The following is a 23242-nucleotide window of genomic DNA, read 5'->3' as shown; positions in this document are numbered from 1 at the left end:
AATAAAAATATTTTCAATTTTCTTTAGTTACTACACAATACAAATGATATACAGTAAAGTCTCGTTATATCGATATCGGATATATCGATAGTCCCGGTTATATCGATACTATTTCTAGGCACGCGCGGAGAAAATTACATGCAAACAGGGTCGGATATATCGATAGTCCCGGTTATATCGATATTTTTTCGGACTCCCTTGAATATCGATATAACGAGACTTTACTGTATTACAGTATTACAGACAAGAAAAGATATCAGACTTAGCACAATATTTCTTATATCTACTCCAACAAATTTCTGTGCTTTGAACATTTGCAATGTGCTGTAACAGCTCTGAAATCATTCCCATTATCCACTAAATTTGAATCAATAACAGCAGTCTGCTGCACCGAATTATCCCTACCCTCCGCAGACTTATTCGATTGTTCCTTAAAAACCAAGAATCTTTGTTTGCTGCCTGTTTTTAATGTCTTTTCGAGTTCTACTTGTGTTCAAACGCTCCATATTGAAACCATCCGCCATGTCCGATGTAAATAATGCAATGCACCATGGGTAAATAAATATTCGATTATCTCTTTCGGCAGTTTCCGGCAGTTCGCGGAAAAGCGCAAGCTATCCCCTACCACGACTTTGGAAGGCACCGAAACAAATGCAAGGTGATTATGGCTTGATATCGGCAAGGCAAGATGGCAGACGATGAAAGTTAAAACCCTTGAAGGACAACGAATGGTTTTCAATTGCTGTTTAACTACATTTGTTTCTTTAGATATTTTAACAGAAGTATGCCATAAGTGGCGCAAATCACGTAGCAATATGGCTAATCGTAATAGCATTGAGTTCAAAGTTGCGCCAGTGGCTGTCAAAATGCGTAAATGGCGCGAGCGTGCGGCCCAGATGCATCTCTGAATAAAATGATTGACTTCCAAGATTATCAGGTTGACATTATGATCATTCCATTTCAAACACAATGACATGGCATTTACTTCATGACTCAGTTTTGCCCTAATAAAGCTTTCAGTTCAACGAAAACGCTTGCAGCGCCGCCATCCCTCCTTGCATAATATACTCGCACTCCAAAGAGGTTAACACGCACGCGGGGAGCCGGCCAGTGGCCCGACCGACCTGGCGACACAACACAATGGAAGTCACCCCTCTGAACTATTCCCTTTCAATACAAGTAACTCCCTCTGGGACGCTAGCTTTTGACACAAGTCATTAGTCTATTGAATAGCGTGCGAGCTAGCATAATAGCTCATTACGCGGGGGAGGAATCTCGACCGCTCGGCAGGAATTCTGTAGCTCAGTTACCAACAATAGAAAGGGAACGTCGGGGCGGGGCTGACGGGCCTCGACGTCTGACGCGCGGGACCCGGGCTACCTCAACACACCCAATTTTCCATTCCACACACACACACACACGAGATCGCAAAAAGTGAGCTTTTAGGTGAAATTCCGGGTTGACCTCGAAGGCCCTTGAAGTTGCGGTATGACCTCACGTCTCCAAACGAATGATGAGAGAGCGCACATGCACTTCTGGCCACCCCGCCTGCTCGTGATCCTACGTGCCAACCATGGGTTTCCCTACCTATCAGGCGTGACAGCGTGCAGGAATATCCCCTAGCACGCTCAAACTACAATGCTGACGGACGTGAATGTGCGATGCTTGACATGTCGCGCAGCTTGGCTTTATTTAAAAAAAGCAAAGGGGGGGCTTTCACCTGTTGCTCATCTGAACTGGAAGGGAATGTAGGGAATGCTTGGAATTGTACACTTCATTTCACAAAGGGGTTATTTATTCTATTTTTTTAATCTTCCTGCTCCAAATTGAATTCAGATGCCCAAAATGATAAACAAACATTCTCCACAGAGCTTACATGTGGGGCATTACATAACATTGTTTATACATTTGGACAGGACTTCAAGGTGTTCCATTTATTTTGCCCCCTCGGGATAGAAAAACAGACGCTGCCCAGCTTACGAACGACATACATTCCGAGCGCTCATTCGTAAGGTGAATTTGTTCGCAAGTTGCTTCAGTGCTATATTTTCTATGGGATGTATGTTTAAGTCAAACACTGAACGGCAAAGTATAAAACACAGTCGTCAAATAAATTCACACCTACTGTAGTACGAGGACGTATAGCTGGCACATCATGACTGAATTATGTGCCAGCAGCCATTACTTTTTGTTATGCATCGTGTCCTCCAGGAGCGTCAACTGGGAAGAGGGGTTTCCTCCCTGCCCACATAACTCTACGCAGCCAATCCCAGGCGAGCTGTTGCTCTGAAAAAGGCGCGGAATACAAAATCTAACTTACAACATCTCTGTACAAACATTTTTCCCCATACACCTGCAAAAATGTTCATATGTACCGTTGTTCGTAACTCGAATGTTCGTATTCGGGGAGCATCTGTACTTTTTGTCGACCGAAACCAAAAAATACTCCGTCATTTTCCTCAAAACGCTTTGCATTCAATCATCATCTTTATGAATGGTTTGATTCTGGGTGACAAGTGCAAGAAAGCTTCCATAACACCGACTGCAACTTTATGTACTCGTTATTATATGACTACCGTTAAAGTGACCTACTGTTTGTCAAAGAGTAAGCCTTTACTGTGTTATTTGTACTGCTAAAAACGCTGATGTCAGGAAAAGGCCACAAGAACATCTGAACTTTGTTCAAACGAGTTCAAATGCGGTCAATTTTGAATACATCACCGCGACAAGGTGTGCACACGTGTGCAACTACTCCTTGTTGTATACTTGTACATCTCCTTAAAAGATTATGATTTATTATTCAATTGTGTTGTACAAGTTATATTTCAGATTTGTAGTGGAACGAGTTTGGAAATGATCTATGATGGCTTTGGGACGGGGTGTGTACACTTTTTAAAAGCACTGGCTGCTGCGCAAAGTACTAAATTACATTTACGATCATCCGATCATAATATGTTGGGATATTCTGATTGATGGCGCTAAATTCAGGTCAAGGGGATGAGAAAGGTACGTTACGCAGTGTCCTGGTATTCCAGCTATTGCCTTTTACCGTCGGGTTATTTCAAAAATGTGAACATTGTTTGGGATTATGTCACTGCAAAAATAAAGTCGTGTGGCGGAAATCGTCGCTTGGGCTTTCGCACCTCATCAATCGAGCGCATTGTCACACTATCAGACTAAATATTAAGACAAGCGGCCAAAGCTTTTGGATTCTCGGGGCGAAACGAATGGCGGCTTTTCAAATGCTTTTTGCTCGGCTGTTTTTTGTTCGTGACTTTGGTTTACATTGGCAGGCGACATGCAGCGATGAGACTTTTTGTTTCTCATTTTTCGTGTGTTTATGTGTGTGTGTGTGTGTGTGTGTAGGCAAAGTGTTATTGTTTTGATGGGAAGGCTGCCAACTGATAAACATGTGTTGGACTCATCGTGTCGGATTTTTTCCCGACGCAATCGCGGTCGTCTGTGGCACAAGTCTGTCATTGTGTAGGGAATGCCACTGCAATCGTTCACGATTTGGGGTTGGAACTTGACATTCTTTGCTATTCTCACTATTTTGACTGATATCTTTTTTTATAACTATGGGATGAGACCCTTCAGCAATGAAGATAGAGGAACTATTTAAGTGTGGATTGGTATCATGTTTTAACTCATTCCCTGCGATTCACAAATTTATTCGGGAATTGAAAAGTGTGACGTGATGCGCCATTCCCGAATTTGTTCAGGTTTTGTTTTTGTCTTGCGGGGGTGACGATAAAGCGCTGGTCAGACCTCTGGCAATGTTTTTCCCCTTCCACGAGAAGGCAGCCTTTGCCTTTTGTCCATGTTAGCGCTTTGTTACAGCTTCAGCTGTTGATGAGAAGGTTTCTTCAGCCGTCATCTGTACAAAGTGAAGGTTTCGGACGTTTCGCCTCCTATCCAAGAGGCTTCGTCAGCGAACTAAAGTCTGACTGGTCGTATCGGCCCCATTTATATATCCCTAATGTCCAGACCTGGTGGCGCCGGACACAGCTATGATAGGTCCCTACTCTCAGGTTGGGGGGGGCGCGGGACCCCCCCCTGTGGCCCCACTGATTGTTCCTACATTCCTGACTAACGATTGGCCTATTACACCCACTCCCCCCGGTATCACCTCATCAGCATAACGACCCTCATCAGCATTGCGAAAGTTGCCTAACCTGTTTTGCCTGAGCAGGCTATTGTATGAACGATCCAAATTGAACCTCACACCACCAGACCGGTTTAATGAAGGATTTTGTTGTTTTATAAGAATCGCCTCTTTTACCCCCCTTTCAAACCATCTATGTTCTTTCGCTAAGATTTTAACCTCATTGTCGTCAAATGAGTGGTTGCTAGCTTTTAGGTGCAAATGTACTGCCGATTGAGGCCCACTAGTATTATCCCTGCGATGTTGATAAAGTCTTTTTTTGAGAATTTGTTGAGTCTCCCCAATGTACTGCTCTTTACTAGCTTAGCTTCAGCTGTTGTTAATGCGCTATATAAATAGTATTGTAGCGTAATTTGTACAGCCGCCCCGATTTTAAGATCGGATAACTCCAGACCCATTTAACTTAGAAATTAATACTTTCTTTATTATAGAAGATAGTAAAAGGTTTCTTACGCTGCATTGAATGTTTATGTAGTCCTAAAACTCAATATTCTGTGGGTCTTGTAATTTGAGTGAAAATGACAAAACCCCTGGCATTGGAGTGGACACATTTATCCACATCATCTGGCAGTGAATGAGTTAATACCAAGCGAGCACTAAAATCTCGCTGGTTGGATGGGGAAAATATTTGATCCAGGCATCGACAGTCGACACTACGCCACAGCATGCGAGGACAAGTTAGTGAATATAGAGTACACGGGGAAAGTTGTTAAGATTGCACAACTGTCCATGTTTTTATGTTCCTGTTATGTTTATTGTTTTCTTTGTGTTGACTATTATGTGAAGCGCTTTGTTACAGCTGCAGCTGTTGTGAAAGCGCTATATAATTAGGATGTATTGTATTGTACTTTACCTTCTCTGTCTGTCTGTCTGTCTATATACACCAGGGGTGTCAAAGTCATTTTTTGCCGCGGGCCACATTGTAGTTATGGTTTCCTCTCGGGGGCCGTTATGAATTTGGGGAACCCAATAGAATGTTTAAATCCCTTCAAATATTACATATAGAGCACACAGCAAATTAATGAATAACTTGTTTTCAAATCTGAAGTCAAGAATAATCACTTTTATTGTGGTTGACATCCAAAACTATGAAATTTTGGAATCATCATGGAATTTAACAAGTTTGATTTGCTTTCGCGGGCCGAAAAAAATGATGTGGCGGGCCGGATTTGGCCCGCGGGCCTTGACTTTGACACCTGTGATATACACGTTACTTTTGGGTTGAGTGAACGCTGGCGTGAATGGCTGCCGTGGCTCACCCACCAGAAAAATAATGTTTTATCCCGTGACTGTAAACTGTACTTGAGAGTTTTGAAAGGCGCGTAGAAATAAAATGTATTATTATTATTATTATTATTATTTCTTCACAGATAAAAGGCTCCAGATGCAAAAGAGTGTCGTTCACTTCCTGGATAACCCTCACGGGTGTCAAAAGTCAATCTGGACCTTGACAAACAAGATTGTAAAAAACAAAATGACACATCAAGAGAGTTGTGGGTGACACACGGCGGAAGTGGTGCTTCCGGTTGCATCGCTTGATATGATTGCGGCAATTGTCATTTGGTCTGTTGATGGAACGTTAGCTCTTTTTGTAACACATTCCACGCATATTTCCATTCAGCGCCATTTCCCATCGACCGGCGTCTGTCGCCACAGAGGCCCCCCCCCCTGCACACACCCCACTCAAGGCTGATTAGCGTGTGGAAAATGTGAATCGTGACAAATGTCGTCTGTGGTCCCGTCGCGTCATTAGGGATTGACCTTTATGTGCATTGAGAAGACAAACAAAAAAGAATGCCACATTTTCGAAAAACGATTCGACAGAATATCGTTCATAGAATAAATGTGACATTTTTTACAAATGAATCATTTTAAATACTCTATTTTCCGGTGTGTAAGGTGTACCCAAAAGTCTTCATTTTCTTCAAAAGATGACCCTGCGCCTTATACGCAGGTGCACCTTATACAGTATGTGAAGTAATATTGAGCCACAATAGTTCTTGCAACAGCTGTCAGCAACCACCGACTGCATTTCCCTCTGATTAAGTAATGCGTTACCCCGGACTACTAGAGTGCCTTATAATGTGCTGTTCCTTATATGAGGAAAACTTTTGTATATTTATATATTATATTCGGAAACTTTTGTCATTCATTAAATGTGTGCCTTATACAGTAAAGTCTCGTTATATCGATATTCAAGGGAGTCCGAAAAAATATCGATATAACCGGAACTATCGATATATCCGACCCTGTTTGCATGTAATTTTCTCCGTGCGTGCATAGAAATAGTATCGATATAACCGGGACTATCGATATATCCGATATCGATATAATGAGACTTTACTGTATATGGAAAAAGTTTGAAAATAAACCATTCTTTGGGGGTGCGCCTTATACACCGGAAAATACTGTAATTTTCAGTACAGCGGCTTTAATTCAACTCTATTACAACTAAAATCTTTGGTAAAACCTACAGGAGAAATGACAGCAAGGCCCTTACATGCCATATCCAGCACATTACAACCATTTTAACCTATGTTGCAAAAATCCCTTTACAAAAATGGCCAACTCGCCTTCCTTTCGGTGACATGCAGACACTGGCGGTCAACAATAAGGCACTCTAAAGTGGCAATGCCTCTTCAATCCAAATTCACTTTGATCATTTCTGACTTTGAAAAGTAATTTGGAGCAGTCCGCGAATGCATTACTTATTTCAAAGTGCGTCTCAAGGGTGAAAGTCGTCTCACAAGAAACTTTGCACGATGGCGTGTCACAACAAGCAACTTCCAAATCATACACCTAACCACCCCCCTCCCTAAACACACGGACCCAGAAGTTTACACATTCCGTTATCGGTCCATCTTATCCGATCACTCGGCTATTTTGCTATGATGGAGACGGTGACTGTTGCAGCTCTGCCACTATGTTCATGTCGCTTTGCCCTGCAGCCTGTCGTTCGCTACTCGCCCGCTATCTCCGGCAAACAAAACAAGATTGTGAGCACCTGCAGCATAGTCAGGGCGATTTTTTTTTTTTCCTAAACAAAAGTCCAACTCTGTCAACCGCTAGTGATTCAGCTGACAATAAGCACACCGTCACACACGTCTAACCCAAACAGGGATAGCCCAAAATGAACTTTGGACGACTATTTTTTACAGTAAATAGCAAAAGTATTTCGGACAACAGTTGGGAGGTTATGTCACATTAGTATCGTGCTGTGCGCAATTAAAATAAATTGGATATAATGTTATTTTTACATGCTTATAATTGTTCTGGGTTTTTTTTTTTTTGGGGGGGGGGATTTGCTTTGTAATTACTTCTTTTATTTCCCTGTTGTCGGCGATGGTTTTGATTTGTTGTTTTTAACTCATTCACTTCTGACGATGTGCAAAAATGTGTCCATTCCAGTGCCAGGGTTTTTTGACATTTTCACTCATATTGCAGAACACACAGCATTCAATGCAGCGTAAAAAATCCTAGACTCTTTCGTGATCAAAAAAATGAGTTAATTCCTTAAAGTTATATGGGTCTGGAGTTATCTGAGCTTGAAATGAGGGCGGCTATGTAAAATACAATACAATACAATACATACATAATTATTTATATAGCGCTTTAACATGGAGTTAGCATGAACAAAAGGCAGATGCTGCCCCCTTGTGAAAGGGAAAAACATTGCCAGAGGTCTGACCAGCGCTTTATCGGCACCCTCCGCCCGCAAGACAAACCAAAACCCGAACAAATTTGGGAATGGGGAATAAAAAGAATAAATAATGGAATAAATAAGTTTAATTCCATTTTCTTTCAAATCAACAGAAAACAATCTGCAAAAACAATCAGGCTAGCATAATCGCTAGAGGGGAAGCCATCCAATCCATTATATGAACTACTGATCCTCACTCTTTAGACACCTCACGCTCTTTAGACCAAACTGAAACACCTCCATTCATTCAAAGTTTACAAAAACTATGACGGAAAACCAGTGGGATGCATATGAGGTCAGCAGATGAGCATTTTTTTATTTTTTATTTTTAGTGGCTGGCCTTTGGGGGTGTTATCTGTCATAGCGTGTGACATGGGCCATCAATCCTCTACGCACGCTGAGTTCAGCATCTGACAGCTGCGTCACGCAAAAGCTTCTACTGTACCACCTGCCAGCTCACAGATGTTACAGTAGCCCTTCGCAGGTGTGACCCCAACACTGTGATAGTCTTTGACATAAAGCTAGCCTGCTGACATTGGAATTGGAAGAAGTTATCATGATGTTGTCGTCTCGAATTTACGAGAAAACAAAACAAGCATTATTCTTGTTTGGGTCTAATGTCGAAAATTAAATATTTAACATGGACGAGCTCATTCCCTTTGTCGGAGATATGAAATGAGACTGTTGTTACTACTTAGATTATAAAAACTGAGCAGCGTGTTCCATAATAGACACACAAATCACCACGTATTGTAATCTGCGGGGCGAGGGATTATCATTTTCATAGTAAACATTTTTTTCCTCACATTGAGGAATTAAAGTAAATAAATAATCATGTATTTTGGTTGTTGTCGCAGTCACGTCAAACCACCCGATTCTGTTTTCTGCTGCGTCACGGCCATTATCGTATGCATTTCAGAAGAGCGCTTATTGCCTCCACCCAACCAACACCGCGCACTGTAATTCACATTCATGGAAGGTAACTCGTTTGACAGCTATGCTCTCTTGCTACGGGTACAGTTACTCGACTGATATTCTATTTCAGGTATTTGAGATCTGATCATGTTGAATTTGTAGTGTTTGTTAGGTTTATTTGCTAAGTTCTTTTAGCATGAAAATGGATGGCAGGAAAATAGAGGGGGTGCAAAGCCCCGTGACACATTTATCAAAGCGTCGCTCTGTATTTTTTTTAGCTCAGTGCATCCTGCCCATTGCTCCCGATTGCTGGTGTTATGTCCTTTCATTTTTTTCCCCCCCGGCGGGATCACGTCAGGGTCTTTTATCTGCTTAGCAAAACACCAATATGCACTTTGCTGTCTTGCAGACACCCCAGCAATTCAATGTCAATATCCGCTCATTTGCCGCAGAGACACAGATTTACGTGCGTGTGCATGCGTGGCAGGGTCAAAGGGCACATCACTTTCCGTAGGTTTTCTCGTCTCATTGACCCTTTTTATCTTCCTGAGGAACTTGTGACTGAATGGCAGCCTAAAAATCCGATTTATCTTGGCAGCTTGTTTATTATTTTTAACTAGACACTGTTCTGCTTTCAGGGAAACTTATTTTCAGAACTAAAAGAGTTGCTGGAATGCTGTTGTCTTTGTGTGAATGAAGTAGAGATTTGATGTACCGTATTTTCCGGTGTATAAGGCGCACCGGAGTATAAGCCGCACCCTCAATGAATGGTGTATTATAAAACTTTTTTCCATATATAAGGCGCACTGGAGTATAAGGTGCACATTCAATGAATGACCAAAAGTTTCCCAAATATAATATATAAGTATAAAAAGGTTTTCCAAATCTAAATCACACCACATTATAATGTGCTACAGTAGAGGCCGGCGTGACGCACTACTTCTATTACAGGGGGAAGAGAATTGATGTACCGTATTTTCTGGCGTATAGGGTGCACCGGAGTATAAGGCGCACCCCAAATGAATGGTGTATTTTCAAACTTTTTCCACTGGACTATGAGGACTTCAATGAATGAAAAGCGTTTTCCAAATATAATGTAGAAATATATCAAAGTTTCCCAAATATAAGGCGCTAAAATAGAGGCTGGTGTTACGCACCACTTTTTCTACAGGAGGAAATGGAGTCAGTGGCTGCTGACAGTAGTTGCGAGACCTGTTGTGGCTCGATATGACTTCACATATAAGGCGCAACTACGTATAAGGGACAGGGTCATCTTTTGAAGAAAATCAAGACTTAAGGGTGCGCCTTATACACTGGAAAATACGGTAATTTATTTTCAACAGACTTTTCTTGGTCACTGAACCAAGAAGAAGAGTGCATCACTGTAGCGCTTTCCCCTTACTATCGGTATGTGGGCTCAGATCCAGTGCTGTGCAGCATGGAAAGGGGTTAGGGGGCATAGCGGGCTATTTGTATCCAAGTTAGGGGGAGCGTATACATGAGGAGAATGGGCATTTATGCAACAAATGCCCAACTTTCTTGTTTCGCTAATGAAGCCTCAGTAGTGACTGAATTACAGTTGTATTTTACATCAAAATTTGTTTTTATTCCAGAATAGCTCAGTCTGCCACCATGTCGGGTATCACACTCGGTTCCACGGTGAGCACGTGCTGGAAGACTCAGATTTCACGATTTGGATCTGGACATTTGCTATCGTGCGTTTTTCTAACACTCTTATCCACATTCTTGATCTGGGCCTGATGTCTGCGTTCGCTCCCTGGTGTCTCCTGCTCTCGTTTGGCACGACCTACATCTGGAAGTAAAGCTTTGGGAAAGCATCGTCATTGAGCGAGAGGTGTTTTTCCGAGTCTGTCAGTGTCAAACTTCAGGTGGTAGAAGGTCCCCGATCACTCTTACATTACAAAACCCTGTAGGGGGGCAACACGTTGTTACATCAAAGTCTCATACAAAGGTCATAAGGTTCAGACCCCCCACCGGTAGTCTGATTAATTCCATCAAATACCCTTGCAAATCAACAAATGAAATACACACAGCCGTTCTCAGCTGTACTATGAAATACTTCCTCATGTCAGGTAAATTCTTCTATGGGGGGGGATGCTATGCACCGTGTCATCTCTGACAATGAAGTCATCCATTCAGCTCAAATATGAGGAAACAGCTCACCGGTTTCTGTGTCCTGCTAATCCCACAACCATGTGGCCTGCGCACATACAAACAAACACACACACCTCAAAACACTCTTGACCTTCTCCATTAGGGTCGCGCCGCGAGCGTGGACAGACAACTTTTTACTGTGTTAATCCCAAAGCTCAGTGCGGATATAGTCGGATGATGAAAAATGAGCTGAAAGATGCGTGCATCCGTCTTATTGTGCACAAATTGTAAAGGAACTGAAATAGTTTCAAACTATTTTTGTAAATACAGTAAAGTTATATCGATATTCTCGGGAGTCGGAAAAAATATCGATATAACCGGACTATCGATATATCCGATCCTGCGGCATGTAAATTTTCTCCTTGCGTTCATAGAAATAGTATCGTAATAAGCAGTACTATCGATATAACCGATATCGATATAACGAGACTTTACTGTATGTATGAAAGCTGTCTCATTTTCTTAATCGTCCATCAAAGCAAACAAACGCGCTAGCTGTTTTTGTCGTTGGAAAAATAATGAAGATAAAAGACAGATTAACTCATTCACTGCCATTCCAGAATTTATTCGGGAATTGAAAATATGACGTAAAGCGCCATTCTGAATGTGTTCGTGTTTTTTGTCTTGCGAGGGGTGTCGGGGTGCCGAAAAAGCGCTGGTCTGACCTCTGGCAATGTGTTTCCATCCCACGAGGGGGCAGCATTTGCTTTTTGTCCATATCAGAGCTTTGTTACAGCTTCAGCTGTTGTTAAAGCGCTATATAACTCAATGAGTATGTATCCTATTGTACAGTTTTGTACAGCCGCCCCCATTTCAAGCTTAGATAACTCCAGACCCATATAACTTGGGAATTAACTCTTTTTTTTATGATCAAAGCAGAGAGTCTCGGGTCACTTCCACTAAATTGAATGTTTATGTAGTCCTAAAACTCAATATTCTGTGGGTCCCGGAATTTGAGTGACAATGACAAAAACCCTGGCACTGGAGTGGACACATTTTTGTACGTCGTCTGGCAGTGAATGAGTTAAGAGCGGCGTTGTAAAATATCATTTTTTTCCTGATGTGAGAGCATCAAAACGCTCATAACTTTTGATCTAAAGGTCCGCGGCTAATCATAACATAACATTGACGTTTCTTTGACACCAGACGAACATTGTGAGCATATGCGAACACGTGTGTGCGTGTGCGTGTGTGTGTGTGTGTGTGTGTGTGTGTGTGTGTGTGTGTGCGTGTGCGTGTGTGCGTGTGAGATTTTAGGCTCTTATGTAACGGCATAGCGTACGCCTGTCTCATCCGCTGTCTGTGTGATAGATAAATAGATGGTCTGCGGGGCGATTATTTATGACGCGTTCAGAGGCGGCGCTGAAAATTGTGTTGCAACATGTTTAATCATTTTTGTGGCTGTATAAGCATGCGTGGCGTTTGCATGTCCTACCAATGCTTCTACTCACATTTGAAAAATATGAACATTAGATTAAATAAGACTAAATTGTTTAAAAGTAGGAGTAGTTGTTAGTTTATATGCGCATACATCTAAACAACTTTTTTTTTTATTATTACAATACAGTATATGTGAAATATGTCGACTCGGATACGGGTATTTTCAGGATCCTTGACGATAAGGTGGCTGCATAAGGGAAGGGGGATTTTGCCAGGGCTGCCTTACAGTTAAGAGTGTGGATTTCGGCTGCGGGCCCTTCCTGTGTGGTTGGATTTGCATGTTCTTGCCGCGCTTACGTAAAATAACAAATATCAACACGAAACGCAGAACAGAGGTGAAGCGAAATCATGTCGCAACTGGTGGTGTACACGGGGAAGATCGGTATCACTTTTCCAAGATGCCGGGGGGGTGTGTGTGTCAATTTTTGCACTGTGTTTTACTTTTCTCGAAAAATATGCGCAATACAGTGCAGGAACGTTGCTGTTTAATTACAGTATTGTATGAAATATAAGGCACAGCTTCAAGGAATGACATTTAAAAAGCTTTTCCATACATAAGGTGCACCGCATTATCGGGGGCAGCTTCAATGAAAGAGATATTTTAAAACGCTTTCCATACATAAAGCGCACCGGATTATGAGGTCCATGGTCAGCTTTTGAAAAGATATTTTCTTTTAGGTGCGCCTTCTAGTGCAGAAAATACGGGACTTGTTTGTCACAAACAGGTTGAATGTGAGGACGGAACTGAAGGAGTAAACAGGATGAAGGTAGCACCTGGCATCATTCATTCAGCAACAAAGTGAACAGAATTCTCCCCCTCATATTCCAGTTCACTCGTCTGTGCAAGGGACAGACCTCCCACTATTCTGTTCTGGGTCGGGGGGGGGGAGTAGAACGGTGTACCCATCTAGATCAATTGGATAGTGGAGCTGGCACAAGTTACCGCCATAGACTCCTTTGGGAAGATTAGTCGGGCAGTAAGTATGCTCGTCAGGCACCTGTGAAGAATTGTAAAACAGTAAACTCCTCGGATTAATGTTTGTTGCGCTCACGCGCCAACATTCCTAAGGACTGGACCAGGGTTCAATGGTGCAGTTTCGCTGATGCAACATATTCAAGCATCTTTTTGATGCTGAAAAGCTTCAAGACAGACAGGATTTAAAGAAACCAAATCCATCCCAGTGGCCATCGGGCAACAGGCGGGGCACACCCAGAACTGGTTGCCAGAAAATTACAATTTTGATGACTCAACTCATTCGTCGCCATTCCCGAATTTATTTGGTTTTTCTTGCGAGGGGTGCCGATAAAGTACTGGTCAGACCTCAGGCAATCATTTTTTTTTTTCCCTTCCACAATAGGGCAGAATTTGCCTTCTGTCCACGTTAGCGCTTTGTTACAGTTTTGGCTGTTGTTAAAGCGCCATAAAAATCAATATGTAATGCATTGTATTTTGTACAGCCGCCCTCCAATTTAAGTTCAGATAACTTCAGACCCATTTCACTTCGGAATTAACTCTTTTTTCTGATGAAACAAGAGTGTCTAAGGTTTCTAATGCTGTATTGAATGTTTATGTAATCCTAAAACTCAATATTCTGTGGGTCCTGCTATTTGAGTGAAAATGACAAAAACCCTGGCACATTTTTGCATATCGTCTGGCAGTGAATGAGTTAAAAGTGCGGTCCCCAAAGTCCTTGTCATTTCTCAGGGTGTCCAAGGGCGACCTAAACTGCATCTGGCTAATTTGCATAATATTTTTTTTGTGCCAGTTTGCTGGGCAACGTTCCAGCGACACCTAAGTGACAGCATATCCAAAAGGTAAGTAAAGCATCATTACGATGGGAAATTGATATTGCAGTCCGTGAATCTCTGGATATCATGTTATGAAATGAAGAGAAGAAATGAAAGAGAAGAATCTTAGAGATTTCCGCGTATGGAAAAGTGAAACTTTGATAAATTCCGGTGGAAATATACAACAACAAGATAAAGTCATTTGGTGGAATTCTGTGGTTTAGCTGTGAATGGCGCCTTATATCAACAAGACACTAAGATCGAAAACACAAGACGACAGGTTAAAAATAAAACAAGAGTTGTAAAGTATGCAATTATTTCAACAGTGCTTTTGTCAACCTGACGAGCTCATGCACGCGACATTTCTGAGCCGCCGGCTCATCGCTTCTTTAAGATCAATACGCAGGACGTAGCGGCTTGGTCTCAGGGCGAGACCAGAGAGGCACCACCTGGAAGTACTTCTCCACAGGTTAAAGGTCAGCGCCTTTGGACCTGACTGACAATGTCTGTGTACCAACAAAGCGTAATCAGAGAAAGGTTTGGCTTCAAAAGGAACAAAGGGAAAACATAACACCGCCTTGCCCTGTCATGTCATTATTCTTCATAACTGACACCATGAACAACATGAGACATAGCTAGCTAGCTTATTAGCTAGCTAGCTATATCTCATAAAAGGAACAAAGGGAAAGCATAAAACCACCTTGTCCTGTCATGTCATTATTCTTCCTAACTGCAACCATGAACAACATGAGACATAACTAGCTAGCTAGCTAGCTATGTCTCATAAAAGGAACCAAGGGAAAACATAGCACAGCCTTGCCCTGTCATGTCATTATTCTGCTCACCCGCAGAAAAACTGATTCTTGACAGTTTTGAAAGGCGCTTATAAATGAAACGTATTATTATTATTACTATAGCTGATATCACAAACAACATGAGACATAGCTAGCTAGCTAGCTATAGACACACTTACTTTGTATTCTATGATATTATAGAGCAAGTAAGAGTCTATTAGGGGCGTCATGGAAAAAAAAGAGATTTTAACTGCATGACAGTACTAATGAATTATACCATTAATGTATTGAAATTGATCCATGATGTCTCTGATCCACTGGTGAAGAGACGCTTTGATCCTCTCTTTTATCTGGAACTGCTTTATGTAACAAAGAGGATACAGAAAGTGCTTAAGAATGAACGTCTCTCTGTGTCTTTGTGTTGTCATGTTATTTGCTATTTAGTTTTTTTTTTTTGTTCTTTTGACTTCAAGACGGCGCCGCGAGAGTGGCTGCCTTTCCAGCAGCTCCTGTGTTTTGCTTTTCTACTTTCATTTCTTTCATAACTTTGCTGCTGTGAAATGTAAATTTCTCCACTGTGAGACTAATAAAGGCAAATCCAAATCCAAATTAATAATATTCCACATTAAGAGAAACAAATGACTTCGGTACACATTCCCAAACTTTCTCCATTTGTTTGTAGACATACGATACAGAAATTTGCAAAAAAATGTCTCTTTGCGAGTTCCAAAAATCTCACTTAACATAACTGATACACTCGCCAGTCTTTCAAGTTAAAAGGAGGTCATGATGTTTTCTCAACCCTCAAAGGGCAAAGTCAAGAAGAACCAGGCATCAACATGTTCTTTCAAAAACGCGAGTCCAGATTGAAGCAAGGTCAGTGAAGCCAGCGTGGCCAGCTATTTAGTCTATTCCGCCACGGCTCCTCATAACATCCACGGGGGGGCTCTCGGGCTTCGCCGTTCCCGCTTATCAAGGCATGCCAGACATTCCCTCCACGCGCCTTTGGTCGCGATTGAACGCGGCGCGCGAGGAAAGGTTTGTACGGTGCATGCTCCGACCTGAGCGCAGACGTGAGCATCAACACGTGAATTCATCCCCTTGAAAATTCCAAACACTTGTAGCGCCCGCGAACCAAAACAACGGTTTGCTTTCCTGTTTTGCCCCTTTTTTTTTTTTGAAAGACGAAACTCCCCTCACCCTCAACCACCTTCCTTCGTTCTTTCGGTCAGACGGACGGAAAGTCGAAAGGGGCCGAGAATTCCCGGGTAATCATCAAGTCGTTTACCATTTTAGATTAGATGCTCACTCATGGCATTTGTGTCTTATCTTGTTTTCATGAGCAACTTAGCTAAATTCCAATAACATGCAAGCATTGCTTCCTGTTGTTCCACTCCAAAACTTTCCAAAGAACGAGTGGTGCTGAAAAGGGAATGGAAAGGTTCGTCCTTTCAAAAGCACATTATAAAAAGGTGATGGATCATAATTTAATGTTAAGAATTCCAAATCTGGCGCAGAGTTACCGTCTTTTGTCGGAAAACTTTTTTTTTTCCCGTTGATACAGTAAAAGCAAAACTGGGACTGGAATAAATAGCTGTGATATATAAATATACAGTAAAGTCTCGTTATATCGATATTCAAGGGAGTCCGAAAAAATATCGATATAACCGGGACTATCGATATATCCGACCCTGTTTGTATGTAATTTTCTCCGTGCGTGCATAGAAATAGTATCGATATAACCGGGACTATCGATATATCCGATATCGATATAACGAGACTTTACTGTATTTTTTTCCTATGATGAAGCCTTTTCTTTGATAATGATATTGTTGCCGCTCAATGAATTTAAATATACCGTATTTTTCAGTGTATAAGGTGCACCGAAGTACAGACGCTCCCTGACTTACGAACATTCAAGTTACAAACAAAACAACGGTACATATGAACATGTTTGCGGTTATGTGGAAAAATGTTCGGACATAGCTAGTGTACATATCTTTATAGAGCATATATTTGTATTAAATGTTTATTTTTCAGTACAAACCAATACAGGTTACTTATACCATCCTTAAACATACTTATATAAACCTTAAACATACATACCATAATAAATATAGCACTGAAGCAACTTATGAACAAACTAACCTTACGAACGACCGTATCTTGTTCGTAAGTTGGCGAGTGTCTGCGCACATTCAATGAATGAAAAAATGTTTTCCAAATATAATGTAGAAATATAAGGCCCACCACGTTATACATTCGTTTGGCAATTTGCATACTCGGCACAGCAGGCAATCAGAAGCCTGTTTTGTGCTTCAGACTTTTCCGAGCGTTATAAAGTCGTGCATTTGAATATCAATTTCCAAAGACAGAACCTCAGCCCCAGAAGAAAGCTTCCAAAGAAGCTAACAAAATTTCTGACGCTACGAAACGTAAACGTACATTATACCGTGACTGTAAAGTGTACTTGAGAGATTTGAAAGGCGCTTAGAAAGAGGCACATGGCTTTGAGCAGACAACCGTGACGACAAATGACACTGGAGCAAAATCTTCAGCAAGGGATATTTACCAAAAAAATTAAGCAAGGGAGCATTTTTGGTAGAATACATTATACTTTGCAACAATGTTTTTTTTGCCGATTAGTCATCTTATTGTGTTTCAAGTTGTGAACAATGGGGCAGGCAACTTTATGGCCGGGCCGGTCACTTTTCAGAGTTTTCTAACTTTTTGTCATGAGTTTCAGACACTGCTTTATACACCGGAAAACGGTAATTAGAAATAAAAAAGGTAGACATTGATAATTTTCATCACCTTGACATCCAATGCAACATTTGCATTGCGTAACGTCCTGTGACCACCACAAATCAAAGAAATCCCAACTACAAACTGACACTTTTTTTTTTATTCCTCTTAGCGGTAAATAAACTGTGGAGGTGGGCTGGGTAGGCAAGCGGGAGGGAGGCAGACTGCATTATTGCAACACCTGATTGTTCTCCGAGTCAAAACAACACACGCTCAAGCCACTGTGGAAGGGCATTGTAATAACAAACAACCTCCCCCCAAATCGGCGCTTATACAATCTGAACTGGAACGAGGTGGCAGCCGGCGCGGGTTCACATTTGAGCCCGGGCATAGAGGCAACGCAAAAACAGGAACCGCATAGCGGCCCCTGCAGCGCGGCAGATAAGAACTCGTCTCAATGTGGAAGCAAAAAGGTCGCAGGTCACCTCATTAAAAAAAGAAGCGGGAATGAATCAAGCTAATAATATCCAACCGAGTCTTTAACCTCAACAACATAACAGTCAGGATCATATTTCACGTACTGTAATTGCCGTGGAAGTCGCAAAGAGCTGTTTTTTTTTTTTACTTTCGGCCAAAGCAGCCTCATTTTCTCCAAAACACACCCACCGCTTTCCCCGCCAGTGATTTCTTTTAAAATCTTCACACGGCTTTGATGTCACGGAAAACATATGACAACAGGTCCTGGAATGCAGTTTCATGTTAAATCCTTTTGCTGTGAACGCCCTCATAACAGACGCACAAACGTACAGTCTGAGAAAAGGTAAAAGGGACTCTTTTTTTTTTTTTTAATCCACCATAACTCGTATCACGTGTATTTACAGACTGTTGTCAATATTTCATGCACGCTGGTATGCGCCAGCGTTGCCGGCGTAATCTAACGGCGCTGCGCGGCTCTGTGCTGCTCAAAATGAGGTTTGGCTAACTGCTTTGTTCGAATCGTTGCAAGGGAAAAACTGAATATCGGTTTATAATAATCATCATCATCATCCCGTAATGAGAAGAAAGGAGCGTCCGCGCAGAGCGGCGATGCCTATGTGGAAATGTCGTGGCTTGGAATTGAAGCGGATTTACGTGGGAAAGATGTGAGACAATCTCTTTCGTCAATGGATGCTCCAGCTTTGTGTTTGCTTTCAACATTCAGCTTGGAGCAGACGTGCACATTTCACGACGACGTCCCAGATCCACCGGTGAAAAGGACGCTTTGATTTTCTGCTTTGTTTTTTTGTTCGTTTGACTTCAAGATGGTGCCGCGAGGGTGGCTCCCTTTGCAGCAGCTCCTGTATTTTGTTTTTCTACTTTTTCCTTTCCTTTCCTCTTCTTTCCATAACTTTGCTGCTGTGAAATGTAAATGTATCCACTGCGAGACTAATAAAGGCTAATCCAATCCAATAATATTTATAAGACCCTTTCAAATGTCTTTTACAGGTCTATCTTATTTTGAAGCGAGGAAGCCAGAGAGGATTCTGCATTCCTGTTGTGATCGGATTCATGATTGACTGACAGGCGCTTACGACTCGAATTTTGCGTTGGTGCCATACGTAGCGTCGTATATTAAGTACCGCAGGGGTGTCAAAGTCATTTTTTTGCTGCGGGCCACATTGTAGTTATGGTTTCCTCTCGAGGGCCGTTATGAATTTGGGGAACCCATTAGAATGTTTAAATCCCTTCAAATATTACATATAGAGCACACAGCAAATTAATAAATAACTCGTTTTCAAATCTGAAGTCAAGAATAATGACTTTTATTGTGGTTGACATCCAAAAATATGAAATTTTGGCTCAGATTTTAGCAATCATAATGGAATTTAACAAGTTTGATTTGCTTTCGCGGGCCGAAAAAGATGATGTAGCGGACCGGATTTGGCCCGCGGGCCTTGACTTTGACACCTGTGAAGTACCGGGTGGATGAATCAACGGCTTCCATATTCATTCATTCTTTATTTGCCTTATTTTTAGCGCAAGGCAAACCGTGAAGACCAAATTATCACGTGGTCAATTTCATTTGATAAAAAAAGGAGACTTCATATGGTTTACAAGAACAAAATGGCGTTCGGCTACGGTGTTGTAGTTTGAAAATCAAGAAAAGACTCCAGTTGAGGAGCGGTAGTCCATATTGTAAAAGAATGCTCACATGACAACTCCAAGCCCACGGCGCAAACAATTTTTTAAATCCTTATGCCTCATAAAAATAAAATAAAAAAATCACTCTGCCGTGTCATTTAAACTTTGACGCCCGAGGACTTGTTTGGTTTAAGGAGCCCTAAGTCGCATTCCCACCACTCCTCGTAAGGAGTTTCCCCGTAGTCACGATAACAAACCTGTTCTGTGGAAGTGTTACTGTCTGTGGATTGACCGAAAGTAAAAAAAAAAAAAACCTGTATAAGCAGCACGCTGAGTCAGAAAATCCCTACAAAACAAACAGCTCTATCTTAAGTATTTTCCCTGTCAAACTTACCTTCACCGTCTCCTTTTACGATGGAGTCTCTAATCAAACTATGGAATTGCTACAAATTCTTATGATCGGAGGGAGGACAGATATTTGTCGGGTCTGACTTGGCGCAAATTTTAAAAAAATGGTTGCCATGGACAACCCAAACACACTCGCCAATATGTTAAAAAGTTCACTTCCTGTTCCTACTCCCTTCACTTCCTCCGTCGCGTTCGATGGAATGGGTATAACTTGTTTCGCGTAAACCCCGGGACTGTTTTCTTGACGACCAAGATGTTTTTTGTGTTTTTTTGGCGTGTTTTTTTGTGTGTTTTTTTTGTGTTTTGTGTTTTTGTTTTGTGTTTTTTGTGTTTTTGTTTTTTTGTGTGTTTTTTTATATTTTTGTGTTTTTTGTTTTTTATATGTTTGTGTGTTTTTTATGTTTTTTTGTTTTTCATATGTTTATGTGTGTGATTTTTATGTTTTTTGTTTTTCATGTGTTTATGTGTGTGTTTTTTTTATGTTTTTTTTGTGTTTTTTATGTTTTGTTTTTTATATTTTTTGTCTGTGTATGTGTTCCTCCGTGTGTGTGTGTGTTCCTCTGTGTGTGTGTGTGTGTGTGTGTGTGTGTGTGTGTGTGTGTGTGTGTGTGTGTGTGTGTGTGTGTGTGTGTGTGTGTGTGTGCGTGCATGTGTGTATTCAGGTATGTATGTATTTTATATGTATGTATTTTATATGTTTTTATGTATTTATGTATATTTATTTATTTATTTATTTATTTATTTACTTATTTATTTTTGGCCCGTAATAGTGTACAGGTGTACCTCAGTTGTTTTGGATAAGTTCCCTTCTCATTAAAAGAGTAATTTCAAAAGTTATTAAAAAAAAATATCTCAATGTCAATTTGAAGATAATAGCGGTAATGATGTGTTTGGTAAACAATCCTGGCAACCAAGGAAACAAACCTTACCTGTACCTCTGCCACTTCCGACCACTTCCGCTCCGATGTTTGTCCTCGTCTTTGTCCAACGTCGTGTCAGGCGGTGCCGTGGACATGTCATGTGAAGATGACGTCATACCAAAATTTTGCTATACAACATCTTAGTCTGCAAAATACACCTCGATGCCCCTGCAGAGAAATATATTCACATTGTGAAACATATTCAAGTCGAAATTTTCATAAATCAATCTTATTTGCCCATTGCTAAATGTTTTGCCTGACCGCAAAGTCTCACCTCAAGACGTGCACCTGAAAGCATGCGAGAGCGATGTTATAAAGAACATGGATAAGAAGCCCGGATTAATACATCTGCATTCCTCATTAACTCATTCACTGCCAGACATGTACAAAAATGTGTCCGTTCCAGTGTCAGGGTTGTTGTCATTGTCACTTGAATTCCAGTATCCACAGAATATTGAGTTTTAGGACTACATAAACATTCAATGCAGTGTAAGAAACCTTAAACTCTCTTCTTTCATAAAAAAAAACATTTTTATACATGACGAATTGTTGTTGTTTGTCATTTTTAACTCATTCACTGCCGGACAATGAGCAAAAATGTGTCCACTCCGGTGCCAGGGTTTTTGTTACTTGTCATTCGAATTACAGGAACCACAGAATATTGAGTTTTAGGACTACATAAACAGTCAATGCAGCGTCACAAAAGCCTTACTATCTTTTTTCATCATAAAAAAAAAAAAAAAAAAAAAAGAGTTATTTCCGAAATTATATGGGTCTGGTGTTATATAAGCTTGAAATGGGGGCGGCTGTCAAAAATGCAATGCATTACATACATACATATTTGTTGATATAGGGCTTTAACAACAGCTGAAGATGGAACAAAGCGCTAACATGGAAAAAAGGGAAATGTTGCCCCCTTGTGGAAAAGAAAATATATTGTCAGAGGCTATGGCCAGCGCTTTATCGGCACCCAAGCATGAAAAACAAAACCCGAACAAATTCTGGAATGGCGCTCTACGTCATATGTTAATAATCGTGAATGGCAGTGAATGAGTTCAAATCTCCGGGGGGGAGCAATCTGATTGGACGGCTGCGTTCCTACACTGTCCATCAGCATTGGAATTTACAAGTTGGTACTGATATGAAATTTGATTCAAATTTTTTTTTTATTTGTATTCAAATGAAGCTTCAGCTCACCTGTGACGCGTTTGAGAACAATCGGTTTGGGAAAACAGGTGGAAGGACATTTCTGTTGCAGCTTTGTCAAAAGCTGTTGTCATTTGTTTGGAGGTCGGTCGCATAGGGGCCCCACGCGGATAGTAATCGGCATCCGGTGTGCCATCTGATATCCGACGGCTGTGAAATCTAACAGGAATGACAAAAATAGGGGATTGGTCACATTGAAACCTAGCGGTCACAAACACCCTCATCTTTGAACGCTGAGTCACCTCTGAGGAATGTTGGGTCGACGATGCAACGGGATCAAGTCAACTATTCATTCTTATGTCTCACCTAGTTGAACGATGACACATTCCCAAATAAGGGTCGAAATATTTCGGCCAGCCTTCGTGTTTACTAATTTTGACAAATGAGTCAACCCCAGCAGGGGCGGGTGAAGCAGTATCACCTTTCTGATGCGTGATGTCATCAGTCACTATCGCTTTTGTCCATCTTGGTCAATTCCGAGGGGTTGCTGATCCGTGTCCCATTTTTGTAACATTCCTCCTCGATGTGCATGCGTTCATCCATTTTCTCGCTCTCGGCGTGATCGCGGGGTTCTCTTGGCCTGCGGGTGATGCAAATTTTTGACCATGTGAGTTCTGAGGTGGGGACAAAAATTAATACAGGTAACATCCGAGTTACGACCGGGTACCGTTTCGACAAAACGGTCGTAAGTCAAACGGTCGTGAATGGAAAAGCATTCAAAATGGCTGACGCGAGGATCACGTGATCATAATAAATGACGACACGCTGGCATCTCCTATACGACGGGATAGTATACGATGTCAATCTGTTGTTTTTAAGCAACATTTTCTATTGAATAATATTATATACCAAAATGTTGACCGTT

The 23242-nt window shown here is 41.4% G+C and overlaps 1 protein-coding gene across 1 annotated transcript in view; it reads right to left on the bottom strand.

Moving 5' to 3' along the window:
* LOC148882986 (uncharacterized) overlaps positions 1–23242 on the bottom strand; it is a 90812-nt gene that overhangs the window by 65497 nt on the left and 2073 nt on the right. The window contains exons 2-4 of the mRNA XM_089023732.1: positions 22799–22957; positions 22369–22536; positions 21181–21339 (exon numbers count right to left, since the gene is read on the bottom strand). Coding sequence (XP_088879858.1) covers positions 21181–21287 — 107 coding nt within the window. The 5' untranslated portion in view covers positions 21288–21339; positions 22369–22536; positions 22799–22957. The remainder of the gene's footprint in view (positions 1–21180; positions 21340–22368; positions 22537–22798; positions 22958–23242) is intronic.

Source organism: Hippocampus bargibanti, linkage group LG20 (assembly GCF_051943395.1).
Source record: "Hippocampus bargibanti isolate YZ-2025 linkage group LG20, ASM5194339v1, whole genome shotgun sequence".
Lineage (NCBI taxonomy): Eukaryota > Metazoa > Chordata > Actinopteri > Syngnathiformes > Syngnathidae > Hippocampus > Hippocampus bargibanti.
The sequence above is the reverse complement of the archived record's forward strand: the minus strand, read 5'-3'. Positions and strand labels throughout refer to the sequence as shown.